Here is a 25,074-nt window from a genome sequence, read left to right on the forward strand (position 1 = left end):
ATTTTTCATGCAAGAAAGTCTTTGCTTTTTAATAATGATCAAGTTTGGATAAAGCAATCAAGCGGTTTATTTGATGTTTCCATGGGAGCGTTCGACGGTGCAGAGGTTTGTGAGCTGGTAGGAATATTTCTTCTTTTTCAAATTTCAAAATTTTATAACAAGCTTGAGGTTGGTTTATACCGTGACGATGGCTTGGCAGTTTTTAGTAATAAAAGCGGCCCTCAAATGGAAAAAATAAAAAAGCATATTGTCGAAATATTTAAATGCAATGGCTTACGGATTTCTATACAATGCAACATGAAAATTGTAAACTACCTTGACGTGACTCTAAATCTTAGTGACTGCACTTTTAAACCTTATTTCAAACCTGATAATACATTAAATTACATCCATGCTGATTCAAATCACCCGCCGAGTATATTAAAACAAATACCACGTTCGATTGAACTTAGATTGTCTACAAATTCATCTAACAAAGAAATATTTCAAAATACTATTCCTCTATATAATGAAGCTTTATTAAAGTCTGGTTATAAATGTAGTCTAACATATAATCCTATAACAATATCAACTCCAAAACGGAAAAGAGCCCGCAACATCATTTGGTTTAACCCTCCATTTAGTAAAAACGTTAGCACCAACCTGGGAAAATGTTTTTTGAAACTTATTGACAAACATTTTCCTAATAATAATAAACTGCATAAAATCTTTAACAGGAACACAGTCAAAGTTAGTTACAGTTGTATGCCAAGTGTAAAATCTATTATAAATTCGCACAACAAATACATTTTATGCAACAATACAAACCTTAATCAACAGGACTGTAACTGCTATAATAAAAATCTCTGTCCGTTGTTTAATAAATGTTTAACAAGCAACATTGTATATCAAGCAACTGTTACAACTGATAATCTTGATTCATCTCCTAATGAAAAGTCCTACATTGGGATAAGTGAGACTCCTTTTAAATTAAGATACGCTAATCACGTTAAATCATTTAACATCGCTAAATACAAAAATGATACTGAACTCTCAAAACATGTATGGAAGTTAAAAGAAGCTAATTTAGTCCCTATAGTCAAGTGGAAAATTCTCAGGCGATGTAAAGCATATAATCCAACATCTAAATCTTGCAAATTATGTCTCACCGAAAAATATGAAATTCTATATAATAAAAGTACTAATTTGTTGAATAAAAGGAGTGAGATTGTTTCTAAGTGTAGACATAGAAACAGATTCCTTCTGTCCCAATATGACACTGGCGATTAAAAAAGATGTTTTTCCATATTATTATTTTTATTTTTTATTTTTATTATTATTATTGTCATTATTATTACTATTATTATTATTTGACGTCAGAACTCATTCCATTGTTTTTTTAATTTTGTAACGGTTTTTTAATTGTATTTTTGAACGGTTTTTTCTTGATTTAAATATATGGCTGATGAGTGCCGCAAACGGCATGAAACTTTAAGTACCGTAAAAAAGTTGTTTTTTTTCATCTTACTTTTTTAATTATTTATTGATCTATTTTGTGATTATTTCACTTTATATTGATCACTCTCAAATCGAAAAAATTGATTATTATTACATAATCAAAACAACAATATTTTTGCTCCATACGTTGAGCACTCTAATCAAGTCGCATATGTGATGGAAAAAATAAACTTTGGATATTCAGTCAAGAACATTCCGATACCATCCATTAAAGACTTCAAAATACAGTTATTGGATAAAACTGAAACGTTAATTAAAAGAATGCGATGGAAAGCGTTTTTCTTTTTAAACAAGAGTTCAAATAGTAAGTACAATTTTTATTATAACTATGGATTAAAAACATCTAATCATCCAAAACAAATTACAGAAATGATTGCTTTTGAGAATGAACTCATTGATCTTGTAAAACACATTAAGTTTCGAAAGGTGCACACCAGTTTCCAAAATAAATTAAAAAAAGATATAAACAGTATTCGAAAATCTAACCTAACTTATACGTATGCTGATAAAACGACCAATCTTTACAATCTATCTAAAAATGATTACAACCACTTGTTAAGAAATGCCATCACTTCAAACTACAAATTATCCAACTCAAACATAATAAATAAAGTAAACTTAGAAGGTAAACGTCTTTTGAAAAATCATGAAGTTTTCAATAAAATTGACATTAACACATCTTCCGATTGTTTTATCACTTTAAAAGACCATAAAGATAATTTTGAAAACAATCCGACTGTCCGTTTATTGAATCCTGCTAAAAACGAGGTTGGTAGAATTAGTAAAGATATTCTTTCTAAAATTAATACAGACCTAAGAAATATATTACAATTAAATCAATGGAAAAACACTCGAAATGTTATCGATTGGTTTAAGGCCATAAAAGATAAACACCTTTATAAATTTTTAGTTTTTGATATTATTGACTTCTACCCTTCTATCAGTGAAACACTTCTTAAAAACTCTATCAATTTTGCGAAGCAACACCTAACATTAAATAAAGAAAACATACCACTAATTTTTCATGCAAGAAAGTCTTTGCTTTTTAATAATGATCAAGTTTGGATAAAGCAATCAAGCGGTTTATTTGATGTTTCCATGGGAGCGTTCGACGGTGCAGAGGTTTGTGAGCTGGTAGGAATATTTCTTCTTTTTCAAATTTCAAAATTTTATAACAAGCTTGAGGTTGGTTTATACCGTGACGATGGCTTGGCAGTTTTTAGTAATAAAAGCGGCCCTCAAATGGAAAAAATAAAAAAGCATATTGTCGAAATATTTAAATGCAATGGCTTACGGATTTCTATACAATGCAACATGAAAATTGTAAACTACCTTGACGTGACTCTAAATCTTAGTGACTGCACTTTTAAACCTTATTTCAAACCTGATAATACATTAAATTACATCCATGCTGATTCAAATCACCCGCCGAGTATATTAAAACAAATACCACGTTCGATTGAACTTAGATTGTCTACAAATTCATCTAACAAAGAAATATTTCAAAATACTATTCCTCTATATAATGAAGCTTTATTAAAGTCTGGTTATAAATGTAGTCTAACATATAATCCTATAACAATATCAACTCCAAAACGGAAAAGAGCCCGCAACATCATTTGGTTTAACCCTCCATTTAGTAAAAACGTTAGCACCAACCTGGGAAAATGTTTTTTGAAACTTATTGACAAACATTTTCCTAATAATAATAAACTGCATAAAATCTTTAACAGGAACACAGTCAAAGTTAGTTACAGTTGTATGCCAAGTGTAAAATCTATTATAAATTCGCACAACAAATACATTTTATGCAACAATACAAACCTTAATCAACAGGACTGTAACTGCTATAATAAAAATCTCTGTCCGTTGTTTAATAAATGTTTAACAAGCAACATTGTATATCAAGCAACTGTTACAACTGATAATCTTGATTCATCTCCTAATGAAAAGTCCTACATTGGGATAAGTGAGACTCCTTTTAAATTAAGATACGCTAATCACGTTAAATCATTTAACATCGCTAAATACAAAAATGATACTGAACTCTCAAAACATGTATGGAAGTTAAAAGAAGCTAATTTAGTCCCTATAGTCAAGTGGAAAATTCTCAGGCGATGTAAAGCATATAATCCAACATCTAAATCTTGCAAATTATGTCTCACCGAAAAATATGAAATTCTATATAATAAAAGTACTAATTTGTTGAATAAAAGGAGTGAGATTGTTTCTAAGTGTAGACATAGAAACAGATTCCTTCTGTCCCAATATGACACTGGCGATTAAAAAAGATGTTTTTCCATATTATTATTTTTATTTTTTATTTTTATTATTATTATTGTCATTATTATTACTATTATTATTATTTGACGTCAGAACTCATTCCATTGTTTTTTTAATTTTGTAACGGTTTTTTAATTGTATTTTTGAACGGTTTTTTCTTGATTTAAATATATGGCTGATGAGTGCCGCAAACGGCATGAAACTTTAAGTACCGTAAAAAAGTTGTTTTTTTTCATCTTACTTTTTTAATTATTTATTGATCTATTTTGTGATTATTTCACTTTATATTGATCACTCTCAAATCGAAAAAATTGATTATTATTACATAATCAAAACAACAATATTTTTGCTCCATACGTTGAGCACTCTAATCAAGTCGCATATGTGATGGAAAAAATAAACTTTGGATATTCAGTCAAGAACATTCCGATACCATCCATTAAAGACTTCAAAATACAGTTATTGGATAAAACTGAAACGTTAATTAAAAGAATGCGATGGAAAGCGTTTTTCTTTTTAAACAAGAGTTCAAATAGTAAGTACAATTTTTATTATAACTATGGATTAAAAACATCTAATCATCCAAAACAAATTACAGAAATGATTGCTTTTGAGAATGAACTCATTGATCTTGTAAAACACATTAAGTTTCGAAAGGTGCACACCAGTTTCCAAAATAAATTAAAAAAAGATATAAACAGTATTCGAAAATCTAACCTAACTTATACGTATGCTGATAAAACGACCAATCTTTACAATCTATCTAAAAATGATTACAACCACTTGTTAAGAAATGCCATCACTTCAAACTACAAATTATCCAACTCAAACATAATAAATAAAGTAAACTTAGAAGGTAAACGTCTTTTGAAAAATCATGAAGTTTTCAATAAAATTGACATTAACACATCTTCCGATTGTTTTATCACTTTAAAAGACCATAAAGATAATTTTGAAAACAATCCGACTGTCCGTTTATTGAATCCTGCTAAAAACGAGGTTGGTAGAATTAGTAAAGATATTCTTTCTAAAATTAATACAGACCTAAGAAATATATTACAATTAAATCAATGGAAAAACACTCGAAATGTTATCGATTGGTTTAAGGCCATAAAAGATAAACACCTTTATAAATTTTTAGTTTTTGATATTATTGACTTCTACCCTTCTATCAGTGAAACACTTCTTAAAAACTCTATCAATTTTGCGAAGCAACACCTAACATTAAATAAAGAAAACATACCACTAATTTTTCATGCAAGAAAGTCTTTGCTTTTTAATAATGATCAAGTTTGGATAAAGCAATCAAGCGGTTTATTTGATGTTTCCATGGGAGCGTTCGACGGTGCAGAGGTTTGTGAGCTGGTAGGAATATTTCTTCTTTTTCAAATTTCAAAATTTTATAACAAGCTTGAGGTTGGTTTATACCGTGACGATGGCTTGGCAGTTTTTAGTAATAAAAGCGGCCCTCAAATGGAAAAAATAAAAAAGCATATTGTCGAAATATTTAAATGCAATGGCTTACGGATTTCTATACAATGCAACATGAAAATTGTAAACTACCTTGACGTGACTCTAAATCTTAGTGACTGCACTTTTAAACCTTATTTCAAACCTGATAATACATTAAATTACATCCATGCTGATTCAAATCACCCGCCGAGTATATTAAAACAAATACCACGTTCGATTGAACTTAGATTGTCTACAAATTCATCTAACAAAGAAATATTTCAAAATACTATTCCTCTATATAATGAAGCTTTATTAAAGTCTGGTTATAAATGTAGTCTAACATATAATCCTATAACAATATCAACTCCAAAACGGAAAAGAGCCCGCAACATCATTTGGTTTAACCCTCCATTTAGTAAAAACGTTAGCACCAACCTGGGAAAATGTTTTTTGAAACTTATTGACAAACATTTTCCTAATAATAATAAACTGCATAAAATCTTTAACAGGAACACAGTCAAAGTTAGTTACAGTTGTATGCCAAGTGTAAAATCTATTATAAATTCGCACAACAAATACATTTTATGCAACAATACAAACCTTAATCAACAGGACTGTAACTGCTATAATAAAAATCTCTGTCCGTTGTTTAATAAATGTTTAACAAGCAACATTGTATATCAAGCAACTGTTACAACTGATAATCTTGATTCATCTCCTAATGAAAAGTCCTACATTGGGATAAGTGAGACTCCTTTTAAATTAAGATACGCTAATCACGTTAAATCATTTAACATCGCTAAATACAAAAATGATACTGAACTCTCAAAACATGTATGGAAGTTAAAAGAAGCTAATTTAGTCCCTATAGTCAAGTGGAAAATTCTCAGGCGATGTAAAGCATATAATCCAACATCTAAATCTTGCAAATTATGTCTCACCGAAAAATATGAAATTCTATATAATAAAAGTACTAATTTGTTGAATAAAAGGAGTGAGATTGTTTCTAAGTGTAGACATAGAAACAGATTCCTTCTGTCCCAATATGACACTGGCGATTAAAAAAGATGTTTTTCCATATTATTATTTTTATTTTTTATTTTTATTATTATTATTGTCATTATTATTACTATTATTATTATTTGACGTCAGAACTCATTCCATTGTTTTTTTAATTTTGTAACGGTTTTTTAATTGTATTTTTGAACGGTTTTTTCTTGATTTAAATATATGGCTGATGAGTGCCGCAAACGGCATGAAACTTTAAGTACCGTAAAAAAGTTGTTTTTTTTCATCTTACTTTTTTAATTATTTATTGATCTATTTTGTGATTATTTCACTTTATATTGATCACTCTCAAATCGAAAAAATTGATTATTATTACATAATCAAAACAACAATATATTTATATATATATATATATACACATACACATATTTACGTACGAATCATTTTAAATGTGTGAAACAAAGTGTTGAATGAATTAAAAAAATTGTAAATAATAAAAATATGTTTATATATATATAAATATATATATATATATATATATATATATATATATATATATATATATATATATATATATATATATATATATATATATATATGTATATGTATGTATGTATGTATGTATATAAGGGTAGAGTTAAAATGTTTTATAGAAAAAGTTTATAATTCTCTCTAATTTCTTTATTACTTATTGGAAAACCAAAAAAGTAAGCCTTTGAGCAAAATTGGGTAAGTTAAGCAAATTTTTTAGAATATGCTATCTTTGACGATTTATTTTTTAATAATAATTTGTAGTATAACACCTATATCAAAATTTATGGCTGCTCATCTGATACCATTGCCAGAATGTCTTTGTTTGACTAACCTGTATACTACCTTTTGTAAAGCATTTGTCAATTACCGTATTTTGACTATTGTTCTGCATAGAAGCCTCTCTCCATAATAAGTAATGGACTCCTTTTTGATAATGAACCATAAGAGCTTTATTGTGTTATGCTGCCTTAGTATTCCAGGCCTATATTTGTAAAACAAAAGCCACTTAGTACATATGTCAAAAAAAGCAACGCTGATCTGTATTTCTTTGTAAGTATTTTTTAGTCAAACCTCTGGCATTTCTTTATTTTGGTTTATAGTTTAGAAATCAATAACTTATAAACTTGCACAAGTTATGATAGTTTGAATGATGCTTAGAACCAAAGTTTGATCCATTAAAATTGGCAAACAAATGACGTAGTAGAGGCCTATTTTCATGTAGCAAACAAATAACTATTATAGAGACCCTTAATGTTTTACCTTAATATGGTAAATAACATAACTCTTGCTTCCAGTGTTTATATTTGCTCCATTACTGCATTGCACTTTCAAATCATCCAAAATAATATTGCGTTCTTGGAAACTTATAAAATTTGAGATCTTGGATTCAAATTAATCTGCAATTCAGATTCAGCTGTTTTGCTAAAAAAATGCATTATTGAGATTTGAGCACTGTTTGATTTGAATGCTCCGCATTTTTCAGGAAAATATACTCTATAGTCAGAACCATGTTAACTTTGGCATAGCAGCATTATCTAAGATATTTGAATTAGCAAACAGACATATCAATCAGTTTCGCTAGTCTGTCCTTATTGAGCTGAATTTTTTTTTATTTTCACTTTTCAGCAGTTGCATATTTTTGGCTTTTTCAAAAAGATTAACAATACCCTTTGTCAAGGATATATTTGTGCATGTTGCTGTTAAAGCTGCGTTTGTCCTTTATTTGCTTTTTTCAGGAAGTTTTTGTAAAATTATAATATAAAAAAAAGTTTACTTTTTTTTGAAAAATGATATACAGTTTAGGTTGCTTACATTTTATCACAAATACACCATAACTAGTCCCGTTGTCTCGTTTTTTTTTTTTTTTTGTTTACGGGTAAATAAAGCTTAATCTTTAAATAGATTTTATAACAATTTGGCTTTTATAACAACTATGGCAATCACAATTGTTGAAATTCAAAAAATGCTAAAAGAAATTTTTTGAGAATATAAAACGGCACTGCAGTAATGTTTTCAGAATATGAAAATGAGGTAGCAGTTATATTAAAACAGCAAGAACAAATTGTTATAGATATTTTAAGTGCAAACAACGAGATCTTCTATAAAAACTAGAAAAAGTTGGACATAAAGTTAATGATAATTTTAACAAAATAAAGTTAATAGTTAATAATGAAGAAGATTTTAAGTTGAACTTGAGTTTCCACGAGGAGCAATTTGAATAAATAAATTGCCAGAAATAACGAATGAAAAAACGAAAGATCAAGAAAACAATCGTCAGAAAAGACGATCAAATTGTGAAAATGTTTATCGCATGTATGATAAAACTACTATTACAAGAAACTCTTTACTTAAACTTAGTAATAACAAATCAAATTAAAATTAAAAAGTAGTACATATTTTAAGTGAATATCTAAAAGTATACATATATACACATTTTTTTTTAAATGGCGGTAAGTAAAATTTTGAATGTTTTTGATATATCTCCTAGAGAAAATACGATACTTTTAAACAAATGCATTTGACCTGACGTGGATTATTTTATTAAATTCCGGTAGATACTGTTATTTTTAATATAAGTGATGACTTAAGTTGTTTGAAGTCTTTATTATCTAAGTTTTTATTTGATTTGAACATCAGGAGTCAAAATTTTAAATCCCTAACAAAAAACTTAAAAAACTTAAACTACAAATTTAGTGTGATCTGTGTAACGGAAACTCGTAGTCAAAATGGCGATGAATTAAGTACTATTTTTTTATTATCAGGATATAACTCAATATACCAACCCAGGAAAAACGGCATTGATGGGGGCCTATGCATTTTTTATCTTAATTCTTTTACTTTTAGAAAATTACGAAAACCTAGTGTCAATAACGCTTACATTTCAAATTAATAATCAGAATTAATAATTTTCTTTTTAAAAATTCTCTTTAGAGACCACCTTATGGTAATTTAGAAGCATTTGAAAAACGTATCAAAAATGTATTGTCAAAAGTCATCAAGAAACACATTTACTTAACTAGTGAGTTTAACAAAGATAATCAAAAATTAAACAATGATTCCTATGCTAAATGGTTTGTAAATTTTCTACTTCAAAACAGTCTAATACCTGCAACTAACAAACAAACGCACGTAACACAATACTTCTTCAATTATTGATAACACTTTCACTAATATTGACAAGTCTTGTTAAATCAAAAGTGGAATAATAATTACTGTTATTAACGATCATTTTCCAAATTTTCTTATAAGTCAATCTTTAATTCCTGATTCTAAAAATTCCTTTGTTACGTATGTATGCCAAATAAACAACCTATCTATAATAAAATTTCGAGAGTTCTAACAGAAATTGATTGGAATCTTTTAACTGAGTGCAATGATGCTAATAATGCATACAACTTATTTTTCCGGTTGTTTTCTAAACAATACGAAGGATCCTTTGCAAAAATAAAACTTTAAAAAAAAAAAAGGTTGTATAAAAAATTAAAAAAAAAAAAACTTGAACAATGAAATTAAATAAAAAAAAATAATAAAAAATAAAGTATAAAAATTGTTTTAAAAGATTAAAAAAGCAAATTAAAAAAAAAATTATTCTTACCATTCAGAACATTCAAAAGGATAAAGTAAAAAGACATGGGAACTCATTAAAGATGTTAAGAGAAAAAAATTCCGCTGTTCCAAATAGATTAAAGCTAAAACTGAATCAAGAAATATTTGATAAAAAGATATTGCTAAAAACTTCAACAAATTTTTCTTACGGACGTCCTTAAGACGATCATACAATGAGGTATATCTAAAATTAGACGTCCGTGGGACGTCGAATTTTAGGTTTTATTTTAAAATATACACGTAACTAGGACGTTACCTAAGACTTCCTTTGGACGCATGTCCGACATTTTACTCACGTCTTTAGAACAGTCATACCAGCAAGGGCGTCCTTGGGATGTTTCATTTTAGGTTTCATTTCTTTAATTAGGGGTAAAATCCGTGATGTATAACACGTGATATATATGTATGTCATTATAGTTTTCTTATAATAATGCTAACTAATAACTAATCAAGTTAGAATCCTCTCTCGCAACAGAGAAAATAACCATAAAAAAAGAAAACATTTAATAATTTATTAACATTTAATTGCGAAAATAAATTCTATAAAAACATGTAAAAAGCAAAATAAGTTAAAATATTATTTATTTATTGCCTCTTTGTTCAAACATCCCGCTCTATTTCGAATAGCTCTTTTGAGTCACCAATAATAAAATCACTTATATCCTTCCTTAAGTTTATTGAAGTATCCAGAAACGCTTCTTAAATCTATAAAAAAAAATAAACTATTGTACAAAAATATATTAACAACTTTAATTTTTTACATGATCAATTTGTAAATAAAATTTTTTATTTTCAAATATGTTTATGCAAATTTTATATAATTTATATTATTTGGTAGAACCTACCTGGCCATTATTTGACGGAAGATGAACAGATAAAAAAAATCTATATAGTTGGCTTCTGATTACTGCAAAATTACTTATTTGCTTGCAAAGTAGAGTTTCTACACATAAAGAAACAGTTAGACTGAAAGACGATGAAATGAATGATTTGAAAAAAAAAACTTCCAAGTAATCAACTAACCAATGCTCTCAATTCTGCAGATCTCTGGTCAAATTTCTTTAATCCTGAAAAAGCCTCTAAAGAAAAGGATGCAGCACTATATACTATTATCTTGAAAGAATAAAAAGAGAAAAAGAGAGTTGAAAACAATGTTTTAAACACAGGAGTACCAAACGACGCAGTAAAAAGCGATTCAGACAACTAAACAGTTAATCAAATTCTAAATGCACTAAAGTTAAGAGGAGAAGATATTCAGAAGCAAGTAAGGATAAAAAAAAGAAAGGAAATGATGAACAGTAATTGTATAAACCCAGAAATGTATAAGGACACAACAACACCAGGAAACTGATTGAATAAATCCCTAAGCCATGTTGATAAAAGTCCTCGTCCCTGCTAATACTCTTAGAATTTAGGGATCATGCCACACAACAAACTGCCATCCTGGACAGCACTGAAAATAAAAGATTAATTAAAACAAAACAAAAAATTGAAAGAAACAATAGAAACAATGACCTAAGCCATGTTGATAAAAGTCCTCGTCCCTGCTAATACTCTTAGAATTTAGGGATCATGCCACACAACAAACTGCCATCCTGGACAGCACTGAAAATGAAAGATTAATTAAAACAAAACAAAAAATTGAAAGAAACAATAGAAACAATGACCTTCCAAATAAAGTTGAAGGATTAAATAGTAGGCTCAAGTGGGGAACAAAGTATGGAAAGAAAGGTTATTGGGGCATATGCTTTTGAAGGTTTAGATGGATTGAGCTCAAACAAAAAGAAAATCAGTAGCTCTAAGGACATTCATAAAAATTGTTTTATAAAAGTTAAAGAAAACTTAAGTTTAATATCTTTTTTAAGTGTTTTTATAAATGGGATGAGTTTATTGTAAGAATTGAACAGCTTAGTTTTCTGCACATTGCAGGCATTACTGAGACTTGGTTCAACAGTACCTCTGAACGCAATATAGAAAACTAGACATCCTAGTTCAAAATAGAAGGACTATTAATGTCGGTGGAGAAGCCATGTGCAAAATAATCTTTTATCTCATGAGATTGATTCTTTCTACTTATAAAGTGAGCAAATTTGATGCAAATTCAGCATTGGTTCAAATTCTATTTTAGTTGGTTTTTATACAGACACCCTTATGCTTGATATGACCTAACAAAATATTTAATGACTCAATTAGAGAAGCGCATAGATTAGTAGATGGAAAAAACTTAACTAAATTATTAATAATGGCTGATCTAAACTACCCTAATATCTTTTGGGATGATATAGGTGGTATGTGTTGTGGTAAAGAACGAGTTTCAAGCCGAGATTTTTTAGAAACTATAAACGACTATTTTTTATTACAAGCAGTTTACAAACCTACTTTTAATTATAACTCTCATGATATAACTCTAATTGATGATCCTGATTGTACATATGCCGTAGATATAGGCCCCATACCGGATCCACGAAGCGAAATCAGTTCCACAAAACACTGTTGTAAAAATAATTAGTTAAGGATTCTTCCTGTTCACAAAATAATCAAAGAAATTTACAATTAATGACATTAATTGGCATACGAACTTCTGTGACTAAGACGCTAACCAATATTATAATAACTTAACTGTCTTTTATAATTAACTAGTTAAGAAGTTTGTTCCCTTGAAATCCCTCTCCACCTCGAATCATCCGAATCGGTACCAATATGGATAAAAAAAATATCAAATTAGCTTATAAAAAGATTTATAGATTTTCAAAAAAATGATTGTAGCATCTAAGTTAAATAAAGGTGATCATCTAAATTAAATAAAGATAAGCTTAAACTGTATTCAACAAACAATGTAGTTTTACTATATAAAGAAAGTATTTCAATCCATGCAAAACAAAATCCTAAAGTTCTATACTCTTACATCAACAAAAAAAAAGTTGAAACTGCCACTAAGGCAATATTTGACGCTGACAGGAAAAAAATCACAGAGAAAAAAGATATCACTCATTATTTAAACCATTAGTTCCCTAAAGCCTTTACTCAAATCAATAACAGAACATTAATGCCAGATTTCAAACCAAAAACTCAAACTTTATCTTATGTTGATAGTAAAATTCTAGTTAGTAATACTGAAGTAGCCACTCTACTGTGCAATTTAGCCAAACCAAAACCGCCAGGAGTAGACCAGTTACATCATTTTGTTCTTTCAAAATGTTATAAGAACCTGAGTTTTCCATTATCTTATAGATTTATCAAATCTTTTAAAACAAGTATTGTTTTCTCGCTATGGAACGATGCAAACATCTCACCCATCTTCAAGAAAGGATGTAAACTTAAACCAGTAAAATATCGTCCGATCTCGTTGACTTCAATTGCAAGTAAGATAATGTAGAGATTAGTGAAAGAATACACGACGGAGCACCTTACTAAACTCAAACTACTATCTATTTACCAGCAGGGATTTGTTAGTGGTATCTCTTATGTCACAAACCACTTAGAGGTGTTAGATATAAATTCAGGGGCACTAAACCATAACTTTATAGCTGTCCTAATCTTACTAGACTTTATCAAAGCTTTTGACAGAGTCACGAACTACGGAATATAAAACTTAATGGCTATGGGTTTGATGTAAAATTAAATTCTTGTATTTCTGATTTTTCAAAAAGTAGACGACAGCGAGTAGTCTTGGGTGGTGTGTGTTCTGACTGGGCAAAGTTAACTAGTGGGGTATCACAAGGATTGGTTATTGGTCTGTTTTTGATATATATAAATTGGCTGTTTTTGATATATATAAATGACATGCCAGAAATAGTCTAGAACTTTTGTAAGTTTTTGCAGATGATAGGCAGCTCGTTGCAACGATCAAAAACATTATTGATATCATATCAGTTCAAAATGACCTTGACGCTCTTATAGACAGGTCCAGGCTATGGGAGATGTATGGGAAATTCATTGAATTTATTTCTTTATATTGTAAAACTGCTATACTTCCTAATTTTTAAATTAATTCACATTGTTTGTTTACCTAATTTACATTGTTTAAGTTTAAACTTACCATTATTTAATTTGGATGCTGCAAATCATCTTCTTGAAAATGCATAATTTATATTTTGAAGCTTTTTTAATATCTTTTTTCATCCATCTGGGTACTAGTTTGAACTAGTCGAGGGTGGAGAGGGATTTCATGGGAACGAACTAGTTTTTTGTAAAAGACAATGAAAATATTATAATATTTGCTAGCGGCTTTATCACAGAAGTTCGAATGCCAATTAATATTATTGATTGCAAAATTCTTTGATTGTTTTGTGAACAGTATGGATCCTTAACTCGATATTTCCACAACAGTGTCTTGTGGAACTGATTTCGCTCCGCAGATCCGATATGAGGGCCTATTTCTACTGCATATGTACGATTAGGATCATCAATTAAAGTTATATCAAGAGAGTTATGCTTGAAAGTAATATATATATATATATATATATATATATATATATATATATATATATATATATATATATATATATATATATATATATATATATATATATATATATATATATATTATATATATATTATATTATATATATATATTATATATATATATTTTATATATAATATATATACTTATATTATATATATAGTATATACAAATATGTTAAATATATATATATATATATATATATATATATATATATATATATATATATATTACATATATACATACATATATATATATATATATATACATACATATATATATATATATATATATATATATATATATGTATGTATATATATATATATATATATATATATATATGTACATGTATATATGTATATATATATATATGCATATTTATATATATATATATAATTATATATATATATATGCATACTAATATATATATATATATATATATATATATATATATATATATATATATATATATACATATAAATATATATAAAATAGTAAAAGCACTATCTAATTTTTTTCTTCAACAGCATGTTTCTACATCAGTTATTCGATGAGAACTTTATTCTACATAAGTTTAACCAAAAATAACCAACAAATACGAAATCTAACTTTAGATATACTGTAATTAAATACGTTATGATAATAAATTCCCCGTTTTTTTCACCATGCAGTATAGAGGCTGCAATCTTTTAATTTCACTTGAACCATACCCTTCGGATTTTATCAATGGATGGTATATTTCACACGTCTATAACGCAGTCCAACGGTTGTCGTATTGACGTCTATTTTCATGCAACTTAAACTGTGTAAAACAAACAGGCTATGTTGCTTTCATGAAAGATTAAAAACCTTATTCATCCAAAAGTTTGTTAAAACAAGTTATACTCTCGGCTAGTTCAGCGACTTGTCAAAAGCTTTTGACACTGTTGATCATGAAGTTCTCTTGTGCAAACTAGAAATATATAAAGTATTAAATAGCAACTTAAAACGGCCACAAAGTTACCTTAAAAATAGGAAACAAGGAGTGTATTATGATTCAACGTGTACACTGTTAGAAACAATAAGCTGTGGAGTCCCTCAAGTTCTTCACTTCCTTAATGTTTATAATTTACGTATATGATATATATCTATCCTTAAACATGTTTAACTTTGTTCATTATGCTGATGAAACTAATGCTTTTACTACCCATTCCAATATAAAAACATTTTTCACTACAGTAAATCATGAGCTGGAAAACCTTTTTGACTGGTTCAAATCAAATCAGTCAAACTCTTTTTGAATATCAGTAAAACTAAGTATATTTTATTTCATCACCAATCTAAATCCGATGACTTGCCTCTGTAACTTCCTCAGCTAAATATATTAAATAAATAACAATTTAGTAAACAGAGATGCTTCACTTAAAATCTTAGGAATAATATTTGATGAATATCTTAATTGGAAAAATCATATTATGCTAAATAAAAAACAATTATATTACTCTTTTATCCATAGCTTCATAAGCTATTGTAATATTGTTTTGGCAAGTACTTGTCGTTCAGCATTGAAAAATATATCTAATTAACCAAAATAAGCGAGTAGAATTATATCTATCTGCATAAATACTCCAAGCTGTTATTCCGGAAATTAAAGCTCTTAATATCTATGAGTTATACCTGTTCCAAAACTTGTTACTCATGTTTTAATATCAAAATGAAATGTTTCCAAAATTCTTTAATCACCGATTTCTAAAAGTTAATTATAAATACTTAACGAGGCACTTTGTAACTAACTTCAGTTTACGTAAGTCAACTCTTAAAATATCCGATTACTTAATTTCATATAAAGGACTGCATCTGTGGAACATAGTTCTTGATGAAAATGTGAAAATTATTACTTCAATAAGTTGTTTTAAAAATAAAGTTAAACAGTGTTTACTTGAATTAACGGACAAAAACATATTTTAGTAATTTTAAGTAAAATAAAAAAATAAAAAAAATGTAATAGTTCTAACTTTATCTATTTATTTTATAAACAGCAAATAATTAATCTTATGTCTTATTGTAATTATGTATTAACATGTTTTATATAACAAGAATTTGTAAATTTATATAACGAGAAATTTGTCAAAAATATTTTACGCTTACTATAGGGGCTTGGTGACAAGACTTCTGTCTTCTACTTGCTCCTGTCGTTAGTAATTTTTTTTTATTTAAATTTTATTGTTGAAAATTGTAAAACAAGAAAATTGTAAATTGTTTATAAATGAGGAAATAAATCTTAATAACGTAGAGCGGTTTTAAACACCCAAATAATAGATGATCTATTTTATATCTTAACATTCTGTTTACTGAAATATAATTAGAAAGATTTAGTATAATATAGTATTATCATAGTATGAGTAACCATAGCAAAGTATTGAGGTGTGCGTAAAAACATACGCGATTTAAACAAATTTTTTTGCGTGAAAATATTATAAGAAATATAGTGAAATGATTTTATGCTAACATCATTTAAAACTTTTTTTTTTTTTCAAAATTAGTCATATTATAGGGCTAAATTCAAACTATAAAATAACTTACAATAAAACAAGTAACAATTTAAAACAAATGACAAAAATTTTTAAACAGAAAAATTTGAGTTTTACCCATACTATGCTCTACTCGTAATTTCAACACAAACCATATTCAATTTATTTATAATAGTACAAACTGTATTATATAATATAGTTCTATAATTATTATATATTAGTAATTTGTAAATAATGTTATTATTTCAAACTAAATACGATTGCTAGCATTTAGAAATATAGTTGTGATAAAACTCCGAGTAAAGCAAAGATTTTAAAATATGCCTTACATTCAATTTTTTTTTGATTGCTATATTAGTTAACATTAGCCATAATTTGCTGCTGGAGGTAAATCTTGTCCACTTTAGCTTATCTTGGTTTTTTTTAGTTTTCTTTAACTAATATAGAAATCAAGAAGAAATTATTTACATGTCAGTGACCACGCTTGTGGAACTCCGTTCTTGACAAAAATATGAAAAAATAAAATCTATTGATATATTTAAAAGAACTATAAAAAAAAAAACACTTACTAAATTTAAACAAAGCATTCATTTATTTATTGCAATTTTTTAATAAAAAAAAATAATTTTATTTTATGATGAACCTCTCTTGTTGTTTTTGTCTGTTTTAATTTTGTATAAAAAATATAAATAGATGAATTTATATCTTGAAAATGTTTAGAATCTTCATAAATCTTATATCTCTTCAAAAAATTTAAATATATATAAATATATTTTACGTATTCTATTGAATATGCATACCTTTATATACCGATTTGTATATTTTTATATTTACGTTACATAGTACGTTATTTTTATATTTAAGTTAAATACGGTACGAGTAAGTACCTATTTGTTAATTTTTTTTATTTTTGTTGTTAAAAATATTTTTCTTTTTTACAAACTTTATAATTTTTTTTTCAAACTTAGTAACTTTTTATTTTCTTATCATTTTTTTTTTCAGATTCATTTTAAATTTTTCAGATTTTATTTGCCCTTCTCAGATTGCATATACAGGGTGCGGAAAAAGTTCCGTACAAAAGTATAATTTAAAAAAATTATCTGAATGGCATTTTTTTTTTAATATATAGTGTGCTTTTAGTATTCTTTTGTATTCCTTCGTATTCTTTTAGTATTTTTTAGTATCGTTTTGTTTAAAATTAAACTGTAATTTTTTTCTCGTCTTGTACAGGAACTTTTGTTGTTTTTGCTGTTTATATTTTTGTACGGGGAACTTTTTCCGCACCCTGTACATTTATTTATTAGATCTTAAGAATAAATACGTGCAAATTGACAAAATAAAACTAAAAAAAAAAAACAGAGGCATTTTTATGATTTATTTGTTTTTGTATTTACTTTTTTTTTTGGGAGGATATAGGTTAGTGGTACTCATAATAGTTTAGGGGTCGAGCATATTTGTCGAAATGCTGCTGCTTTTCGCTTTTCTTATTCAGCATGGTTGTTGCTAACAACTGTAACAAAAATGAAAATTATTCTTTTTTAATAGCTATTCATAAAACTGTTCCATGGTATGAAATAATTTCTATAAGTTTATTTCATGCAACTATTTTTCTAGTTAGTCACTTGCGAAATAACTTTAATTTTAGATTGATTGGTTTTTAACAACGATCATGCTGAATAAAACAAAATACAAAATACAAAATTAAAAAAAAAAATTGAAAAATGCAGAACCATTTCTAAAGCAAGAAAATTAAATCAGACAGTCTTTTAAAGCAAATTCAAAGTTAAATTTTCACACCTTTTTACTGATGTAAATAACATCGAGATTAACAATAATAATAAAAAAGTTAAATCTATAAAAGTAAAAGTATTTTACTGAAAAAAAAATTAATTTGAAACTATATGGTCGATTGTGAAAAATTCCCTGTGTGTTGCCGGTGGGAAATGAGCTATCAACTAGCTAGCGAATATCTAGCTGGTAGCTACTTATGAGTAAAAGACGCGTTTAAGATGTAAAGAAAAATTAATAATAAGTGTTATTAATAATTAATAACAACGTTTAAACGTCTTGTGTCATCTGTTAACTTTTTCCCACCTTGTTCTATATAATGAACTTTTTGAAAAGTGTTTTTATATGATCAAATAATTATTTTTTTTTTTTTGATTTTAAATTTTCATTAAAACTTATTTTAAGTTTTTTTAAATTTGTTTTAAATGAAATTTGCAATATTTAAATCACTAGATTCCAATTACACAAATAAAATCAGACCAGCAGCAAGCTTTTTGTTTTTGTTTAAGATTTTAACTTAATGTAACGACATGGAGCAAACACAAAAGATTTATAGGTTCACCTATATGCAAAATAAATGCTTTGCAAAAATATTGCCTTATTCGTAGTCTGTTAGCAATAAATACCGAAAATGTTTACGTCCCTTCCAAGCAATTAGTGTGACAGCGACAAGTTTATAACAATTATATATACATTTTTTTTCAAATTTTAAAATTCAATTTAATTAACAAGTCTCTAATTTCATACAAAAGTCTCTTAGCGTTCAAAACCTATGACCATATAAACTTTATACAACCTCCACAATTATATCGGGGTTTTAAAATATTAGCCTTAATTAAGTTATAAGTTTGTTTGACAATCAAACTCTGTTTCCCATTCAAAAGTTTGGAGCGAAAGTTATTTTAACCCTTTTTTCGTCAATAAGTAATCAAATGACGCTTACTTGTCTGTATGATCATTCGTATTTTTCAAACAATATTATGAAATTAAATTTTTTTTCAAAGTTAATTTGGTCATTGATTATTGTTTTTATTTTATTGCATAAAGACATTCTTTAATGCAGCTATATATATTTTTTATCTTATTTTTCCTAATATGCCGTTACAAATAGTTACTTTTCTTTTTCAAAATATACAAATGGCGGAAGCAAGAAGAAGGCAAAAGCAGTCATATCGCCAAGTTTATTTTAGTTCACAATTTCAGTCTAGTAACTTTTGAAATAAACTTTAAAAATTATTGTATAAGTAGCTGAAATACTATGATCTCCTGTTTTAGTACGTTATTTTAGAGAAAAAGAAATAATTTTCCAAAATAAAATACTAAGAAATATCCCATAAATATCAAAAACTTTAAATTCTTTTATTTTCTGAACATAATTAAAAATAATGGTTATAAAATTTACTATCCATGAAATTATAAATTAAACAAAATTCAAGATTTAATTTTAAATTGATTCAAATACGAGTGGTATTATGTGGTATTATACCACGTCAAAAGCACTGTGAAAAGGTTTTATAACTTGAAAGTATGGTGATTTCTTTTATCATCAAACCAATTAGAATTATTTGATCAACAGCATCTTTAACTACCCAATCAGGAATTTGATACCATAATGATATCAAATAATGATATATAAGGTATCATTAAATGAGACGTTTATGATGTCAATATGATATCAAAATAAAATCATGCATTGATATCATTCTGATCTCAAAACTTGTTATCATAATACTTCCGCTCTAATTGATTCATTTGACTATATTTTAATAAAAAAATGTTTTATTATTATTATTTTAACTAAATATATTTTTATAAATAATATCTTATAATCATAAGATTTATAATTAAAAATTTAAATAACTTTCTATTTATTTAGTAAAGTTAAGTTATAATGTATAAATAAACATTTTTGGTGAAATCGATAGATGTCATATTATATTTATTTTAATGTAAAATATAAATTCAATATTATTTTACATTAGGCTTAGAAAAAAAGTCAATATAATTATTTGCAGTTTTATTTGAAAAAAACTATAGATACCAAATATTCAGGTAAAGCCATAACATATTTCTTTAATACAGGGAAATGTCACAAATTTGAAGATTGATCTTTGACAGATATACATTTAGAGAGATAGAGTTAAGGGCTTGGCTATAGCAGCGGTTTTACTTTACAATTGGGTTTTTAACAAATATTCAGACTTGATCCAAAAGTCACTTTTTGAATGTCGCATTCTACTTCTTTTAGAAATAAAATTTTAATTTATTTACCGTCTGAAAACAATGGTGCAAACTGAAAATAATAAACAAAAGTATTAGCCACCAAAACAATGAAAATTGTTGCCTAAATATTAAAGAAATAAAAATGATGTTTACCTTTTCAACAAATTTATGTTATACTTAGTTACGTCATTTTTTTTACTGTTAAGAGTTGGTTATTGCCATCACACAAGCTTCATTGCTTTGCAATTTAAATGGCAATTATAAACTTAGAAAACCTAGGAAAAAAAAGACCTTGACATTATATCTCAGACTTTTACAAGACCATTGAAGAATGTTGCTAAAATATTTTAGTTTGTATAAGTTTACAATAAAAGTTTAAACACATTCATAAAATTAGGCCTACCTTAGTATTTAAAAAACACAAATAAGCAGACCCAAAGTTTCTAAAAGATGTTATATAATTTAACTTCGTTCAAAAAATTCAAAAAGTTCCAATGATCTGTTATTTTAAAATGTAAATATACAATTAGTAACAGTAAATAAAGCTTGCGGGCCCAATGATGTAAATATAAATAAATTTTGTATTGAAAATTTGTTATTACCAAGTGTTACTATATAATTGGCAGTGCTGTCAAATATATAACAATAAAATTTAACAAATAATGAACGTCTTAAACTCTGGAAAAAAGCGTAGACTCATAATAGAACATGTCATTATGCTACAATATAAAATAAATAACAACACATTTGCATGTGTATATTGTTAATTAACTTAGTTGATTGTAACAAATTTTATAATTATTATTTTAGTATTGTATATTACTATCTACAATGTTATGTTATGTTCTTTTACATAACTTACCTTTGAAAGTAAAAAAGCTAACATTATAAAGTAAAAGTTGCTTTAAATTTATTATATTTACGTAAATGTAAACGAGTAAGTTAATTTTTATGGAAATTTTCATAAAAATTAACTTACTCGTATAACCAAAAAAAAAAAAACAGTAAAAGAGCCATCCCTAAAACATATCTTGTTTTATTACCTAACAATAATGCATTTAAAACTTATGTAAATGGCAACTTCATGTCATCGTTATCTTCGTATCTAAACAGAAAAATACAAGCTGCAACTTGAAAACAACTTAACAATTGAACCTCTCATTTCGAAGAGGATACAAGTCTATTTGTTAAAACTTTTTAAAATCAACAAAAACATGATTTTTATTAAACTAATGTCTACGCTGCAAGAGAAATTAATTATAGGAGTAGATAAATAAAGAACGTATATAACTTAAGTAGGTTTTATTTTTTTTTTAAAAAAACAAATCATACAGATATTTTTAATTTTGATTTATAAATTTTAATTAAAATAAATAATTAAATAAATAATAACTTAAATAGTACATAATTTAAAAAATAATAATAAATTAAATAAAATAAATAAATATTATATAAAAAATTAAAACTTAACTTTTAAAAGTTTTGAACTTGTGTATTTTTTAAAATAACAGGTTCAATTAATCAAACAAACTTTATTTTAAAACACTGCATAAGTAACTGTTTAACTTCATATAGTTACAATAAATAAAAGTGATATAACTAAAAGTTAAGATAAATTAATAATTAAAAACAGGGGATTAGCAGTGCTTCCGAAAATTAAAAATACAATTTAAGACTAATTTCAAAATTTTGAACAAAGTAATTTGTTGAAAGAAACAAAAAAAAACATGTTTATAGTTTATGCATATTCTTTCATGTAAAATAAACTTTATAAATCTTGCCAGTGTTTTTTTTAACTATCATTATAGCACTGTACTTTAACAGATCACTATATCAATTTTACGTGAAAAAAGTAGATTAAAGACGTTGAGTTAAAAAATCTTAAGAGCTTTTACTTTAAATTATTAATACTTTTAATTCAGAATTTTGTTTTTATATTTTTGAAATTTTGTTTATAAAGGTAAAAAAAACGTTTTTAAAAACACTACGGGTATTTTAAATTTGAAAAAAAATGTTTATACTGCCAATTATTTATCAGTCAGAATAAGTTTTTTTCTTTATTTAGATTATATAAACATAAATAAAGAATTTTCACCGATTGAAAACTCATTAATTGGCACACTGAACGTTTTAAAAAAGGAATACTTTGTCTCATTTAATATAAAACCTGAAACTTACTCAATTGGTTTCAAAAATGTTATTCATTTAACGTTGGGTGAAAATATGAACACTTATGGCGACAGAAACCCTGGTGTGTGGTTTCATAATGATGGTTCAGGTAGACTTCGTATTTATGCTGCAGTGAATGGAGACAACATTTACTACTTTGACACGCCAGCATCAATTAAGTCGGGTGAATGGTCCAACGTTCGAATATATCAAAACATAAATAATGGTAAATATTTTTTTTCAATTGATATAAATGGTATAAATATTCACAGAGTTGAAAATTCTGATGCAAGGGATTTCAAAAATATGATGGTCTATGCCTCTGATCCATGGTATCCAACACAAAATGGTACTTTATCTGATCTTCAAATTTTTAATGGAAAACCTGGTAAGAAATGTTAACTCCTTCTTTATTAAAAATATATTATTTCTTATGATTTATAGTATAATAGTTTCTAAATAAGTATATAATTTTGTAATAACGTTAATAATAAGCACAATAAAAATAAATTTTGCATTCTTTTCTTGAATATGTGAATATATATTAAATATGATATATATGTATATAATGTATATATATATATATATATATATATATATATATATATATATATATATATATATATATATATATATATATATATATATATATATATATATATACATAAATTTATAATAACTATGCTATACATATATATATATATATATATATATATATATATATATATATATATATATATATATATATATATATATACATAAATTTATAATAACTATGCTATATATATATATATATTTATATATACATATATATATATATATTAGGGTGATCGAAAAATGACCAAAAAACTTTTTTTTTTTACTTTTTGTTATTCGTAAGGTCTAAATGTGTTCATTTATGAAAGCAAACATTGTACCAAAAAAATCAGCCAAATCGGTTAATATTTAGAGGTCGCGCTGGGGCGATCTTTATACCCCTCTAAAATTGGAATTTTCAAAAGTTCAGTAAAATATTGACCTTCGTTTTCTGTGCACATTTCGGTTATTTACCGTTCGATTTTAATAAAATAAAAACGAAAGTAAAGCTTTTATTACACATAACAATTTTTGTTAAATAACATTTCCTTTTTAAATGCATATTAAAGCGGCAAAATAAATTGCAAACTAAGCCAAATTTCATAATATTTTATTATATTGGTTTATTATATGGTTTAGTTCAGTTGGAGACTTTATCGAGAGTGTTGTGATTCCTGAAATAAAATTACAATAGTTTATCTATTTTGCTTGACTAATAATATTAATTACAGTATTTTAAGAAAGTGATATAATTGCGAGTTTCAACGAAACTAATTTTGTTTGGAAATATAGGTGACAACAAAATTTAATTTCATTCATACACTGTATTAAAGAAAATTTAAAACGGCTGCAGTCGCAAAGTCAAAACGCAGTTCTACAGCAAAATGGTTAATTGGTCAACCAATATCAATGCTTTCCCATCTTAAGCTTCCAACGATTTTGGAAGTATTAAAATGTTTTTTCTTCCACCATGAGGTGAAAGGATTGAGTATACATGAAAGTTTGGTAACAGTTATCAAATCAACTTGTGAAATTTTAGAAAAAAGCTAAAACTCCTATAATTCGAAAGGATAATGCAGTTATAAGGCTTGCAAAATTTCATAAAGAATATACGGATCTATCAAAAAACAGAAATAAAAAATCAGCTGTGTCTAGAAGCAAAGTAACAGAATTTGAAAAGAGAATTATGAAACTTTTTGATATTGCGCCAACTAATGTTTTTGATTCAATAAAAATTGCTGAAGATCGCGATTTCCTCATAGATCAACGAGATGATAGAAACATGGTCTTGGGTTCCATTGATAAATATGATGCAGAGAAAGAAGAAAATAAAGTTTGCAGAGAGATAAGTTTGGATAAACGTTTGCAAAAAGAAGCGTTAAGGAAACAACGCTCTGAAGAAGTAGTTGTTCTTGAGAATTCAACTTCGCCTTCAAGTTCTGCTAATAGCGATCATGATGATAT

At 26.5% G+C, this 25,074-nt stretch overlaps 1 protein-coding gene across 1 annotated transcript in view; it reads left to right on the top strand.

Annotated features, from left to right (window-relative positions):
- Positions 1-25,074, top strand: part of LOC136081866 (uncharacterized) — a 151,011-nt gene that overhangs the window by 17,295 nt on the left and 108,642 nt on the right. Inside the window, exon 4 of the mRNA XM_065800168.1 lies at positions 22,931-23,422. Coding sequence (XP_065656240.1) covers positions 22,931-23,422 — 492 coding nt within the window. The remainder of the gene's footprint in view (positions 1-22,930; positions 23,423-25,074) is intronic.

This window comes from Hydra vulgaris, chromosome 06 (genome assembly GCF_038396675.1).
Source record: "Hydra vulgaris chromosome 06, alternate assembly HydraT2T_AEP".
Classification (NCBI taxonomy): domain Eukaryota; kingdom Metazoa; phylum Cnidaria; class Hydrozoa; order Anthoathecata; family Hydridae; genus Hydra; species Hydra vulgaris.